Source organism: Nestor notabilis, unplaced genomic scaffold, assembly GCF_000696875.1.
Source record: "Nestor notabilis isolate BGI_N333 unplaced genomic scaffold, ASM69687v1 Scaffold36382, whole genome shotgun sequence".
NCBI lineage: Eukaryota > Metazoa > Chordata > Aves > Psittaciformes > Psittacidae > Nestor > Nestor notabilis.
In genome coordinates this window covers 1-3,885 of record NW_009918479.1, presented here as the reverse complement: position 1 = coordinate 3,885, position 3,885 = coordinate 1, and the positions used below count along the sequence as shown (strand labels likewise).

The window sequence follows — 3,885 nt, the reverse complement described above, 5'->3', positions numbered from 1 at the left end:
GCACTTGGTATTTGAGTTCATTACTACTTGAGTTTTTCTTCATTTAGTAAAACAAAGCCTTATTTCACTGAGAAAAAGTCTTATAATTTGTGCACCAAATTTATAATGGAGAGGGAAGCTGCTTCAGGAGGTGCTTATGAACCTGGTATACTGTAAAACCCATTATGGGCCGTTAAGGAAATGAGTTTGTGAAACGCATTTATTATGAAAGTAATTAGTAAGTTGCATTTTAAAAGTGTTTTTAGGCTATCAATACCATAGAAGTACAAATTATTAGTACTGACAAAGATAGAGTATGTACAAAACCTACTGGGAAGCACTTTAAGTTTTATTCTTGATGGACCTTCTGTATCAATTATAAAAATGTATTCTTCCTCATTTGAAAAGGGTTTACTGTACTTCAGACGTATTTTTCCAGGAATGATGTGACAAGCCAAATTATTTATTATTTTGCTGCTACAGTAAAATATTCAGAAACTATACAAAGACTTCAGACAGTAAACATGTATTTAATGAAACTGTGGTTCAGTTCCACCGGATCCTTGAAGGAGTTCCCAGTGCAACTTCATTGATCTGCTTATACACAGAACAGTTCCCAGTTAGACATACACATTCACAACATTCCAACTCATTTGGTCCACCACTAACTCTTCTTCCCTTTCATCTTGCAAATGTGTATGCTTTTGCTTGCCTCTTCAGCAGGTGTTTACCTAAAAGATAAAGTAATTACAGTACATTTAAAGGCCTTTATTTGTGAGATAAAACTATGTAAGTAACATTGTTAAAATAAAATTGTTTTAATTTAGCTAAGTGAGACAAGGCTTGCAAACTTTTATTCCTGAGGAGGTTACACAGTGCTGTTATTACCTAACAGCCCTTCTGGCAGTCTTTGCTGGCCTTATGCCTGGTCAGAAAGAAAAAACCCCAAATATCCAAATGAAAAAATAAAAAAAATCGTGGAAAGAAGCTTATCCTTCTTCTAGGGAACTGGAGTACTGGTGTATGTGCTTTTAGGAATATGAACTTTTCCCTACGTGATTTATAGTATTAACCACCTGCATGTGTTTAGGTTTTTTTTCTTGTAACTTTTGTTACGGTAACAATGGGGAGTGGTTTGTGAAACAGAAGAATGATTGTTTACCTAAGTCTTAAAGTAAATTAAACCATACTAGACATACATCCAGTGTTAGATGAAATGCCTACCAAGCAAACTAACTAATAAACTAGAATTAAAGTTCAGGCAGCTATAAGAAGTACAAAGACCAGGGCTTTTTAGATTTTTTTTCTGTCCCCCCTCCTTTTAAGCAATTCTGATTTTTAAGCTTTACTAGAATTGAAGATTTGCATAGCTATATTGCAGTAACAGGTAAAAAAATAACTTTATTAACTTTCCTTCTTTCCTATTGAGAAGTATCTAGTTTAAGCAAAAAACCTCATGTGTCATATGATAACTATTACAGATGCAAACAAAGTTTCAGTCACTATTGTTGTGGACAGGACTTAAATTTGCAGCCAACAAGATGACAAGTTACAAGCACTTTTTTACCGGTGTTCAAAAATGTTTGCTGTACTTTGTATACCTATTTCTGTGCAATTAAAAGTAGAAGCTCACTGTTACGAGTCAAAGCCTTTTACTCCTCCTTCTCCCTTTTCGCCCCCCCCTTTACTGAAAGTATCTAACCACTTTGATTCTCTTCCCAGTCTGGTAACTTTTGCAAAGGGAGGACAAATGGAGGACTCCATTCTACCTTAATTTTCAATTACCATTGTTAATGGAAAAAAAAAAAAAAAGTTCAAAGCCAGATACAGCAGATTTGGAGTTACCTTCCTCATCCACCTCCAGCCATCGGTGGTGGACTGGGGCCTCCACCCCAGTGATTTATTTCACCCATCCTACGGCGAGGATGTGCTGGAGGCCTGAAAAGAAAGCAAGAACATCTATTTAATCAACATCGAATTGTTAAGCTAGAAGTAGAAGAACACTGTCACTAAATGATGGTAATTAGAAAATCTGAACCTCTGGAAGAGTTGTTTGGGTTTCATGTGAAAAGCTGTAAATCTAAACTCCAACCCCTCACACAAATTCTCTTACGCAAACTATTCTAATTACTTCTGTCTTGGAAGAGAAAGCTGTGGCTATGTTAGGCTTTTACAGAGTCTTACAAAAAAAGGTAGTCAAACTATTAAGAAGCATCATACCTATAGTCTTTATAGAAATTATATCCCTATAACTGTTTTGCTTTATCTGCAGGTAATCCAATACATGAAATGATTGTTTTAATGTAAATCAAATGCTGAGTATAAGCAAGTCTAACAAAAAAAGAATTTCAACAAAGATGCATATTGTCTATTAGGCAGGTTTGAAAAACAGTTTCAGTGTGAGTTAGACTATAATGTTATTACAGCTACCCAAAGCTATGCGCTGTTATCAATGAGTTTCAGACAAAATACTGCAGATAAATAATGTTTTAGTCCTACATGATCCAATTCAATGACAACTGTAATCTGAATACATGTCATTTTGCTAAGATAAATCAGAAAAAACCAGAACAAGTGTGAACATGAATGAATACCCTCTGCCGTCATTGTTTCCTGAATACGAGGATGATGTGTAGCCTCTTCTTCTCAAATCTGGATGAAGTATGCTCTGGAAACTGAAAAATAAAACAGGTGTTGGGTGAACTGACTGCTGGATATAGTGTCTGAATTTCTGGATCATGAGATAAGAAATGGCCTGAAAAACAGTAAGTAGTGTTCAGGAGTGAACAGCGTATCTTCTCAAGATCACCATTATTTAATAAATCTTGGCAATTTTTCTCCTACATGTGAAAATAAAATCTGAGTAATTCCAAGTTACAGTCAGGCTTAAACTGGAAAATATACTTTTCTGGTAATTATGCATTAACTATGCAAGAAATGCACAAAGTGTGCAAACCTATAACAAAAACAATGAAGTTGAATATATCAAAAGAACTTTTCGTTTATTAACTAGTTTTGATACAGGGCCACAGATTTGTGATTATTGATGCGTGATTATTTTTACATAGCCACTAATAGAAATTCTCCAAATAATAGCTTAATTATTTGACCAGCTATTAGAAACTGTTTTACAAAAGCATGTGCTTTTGCTTTTTTGCACTACTAAGATGGAAGAAATGTCAGACAACTCATCTGGAGTGCCAGTAAGGTAGCATCACTTTTTATTAAGTATACTCTAGTGGGTAATAACCAAAGTCACACAGTCAGAGTAAAACATTCACATGTGTTTTGGGGACAGTCAATATGGAATGCTGGAGAGTAAATCTGACATTCTTATTGCTGTGTTACTGATAGCACTAAGTAGTTTCTATGTAGGACACATCTGAAACAAAGATCGCCAAAAGGACTAATTACTACTTACAACAGAACCACAAAATCTGCTATCGACCAGAAGAAATCTGTTATAGATGACAATCGCCAAGGAGCCCGGCTCCGGTTATCTAAAACTTGTCCTGTAACACATCAAAGTACAAATGAGCCAGGGATGTTTGTTGTGTGACAAGGTATGGTGTTTAACACCACAAACTATCTCTCCATTCTAGAGTTGACAGGCGGCTAGAGGTGGGGAATCTGCCCTTCATGGGCAACAGCGGGAGGTTTCGTTTCCTGCCAGGTATCGTCCAAGTACTTGAAATACTCGGATCGCCGCCACCACCCGGTACTGTGTCCGGGTGAACCTATCAGTACGGTCTGTCTGCAGTTAAGAGTACGCCCCAGTTACGCTCCCGTGGTTTACGGAACACATTTAGGAGCCCTTATAGGCTGCTCAGGAGCACGTAATGCTCGAACGCAGGCTACAGAAGGGCTTATGTGGCAGCGGGGAAGATGCTGGACTCTCCCCAGCAG

General features: G+C 36.9%; 1 protein-coding gene across 1 annotated transcript; it reads right to left on the bottom strand.

The window, feature by feature from the left end:
- Nucleotides 1–426: 426 nt before the first annotated feature.
- Nucleotides 427–3,491, bottom strand: LOC104400738 (selenoprotein K; the record flags this gene model as incomplete). The annotated part of the gene is made up of 4 exons (XM_010009722.1): nt 427–710; nt 1,825–1,917; nt 2,574–2,654; nt 3,401–3,491. Coding segments are annotated over 3 exons (260 nt in total), but the record flags the coding sequence as incomplete, so codon positions are not given.
- Between the last annotated feature and the right edge of the window lie 394 nt (nt 3,492–3,885).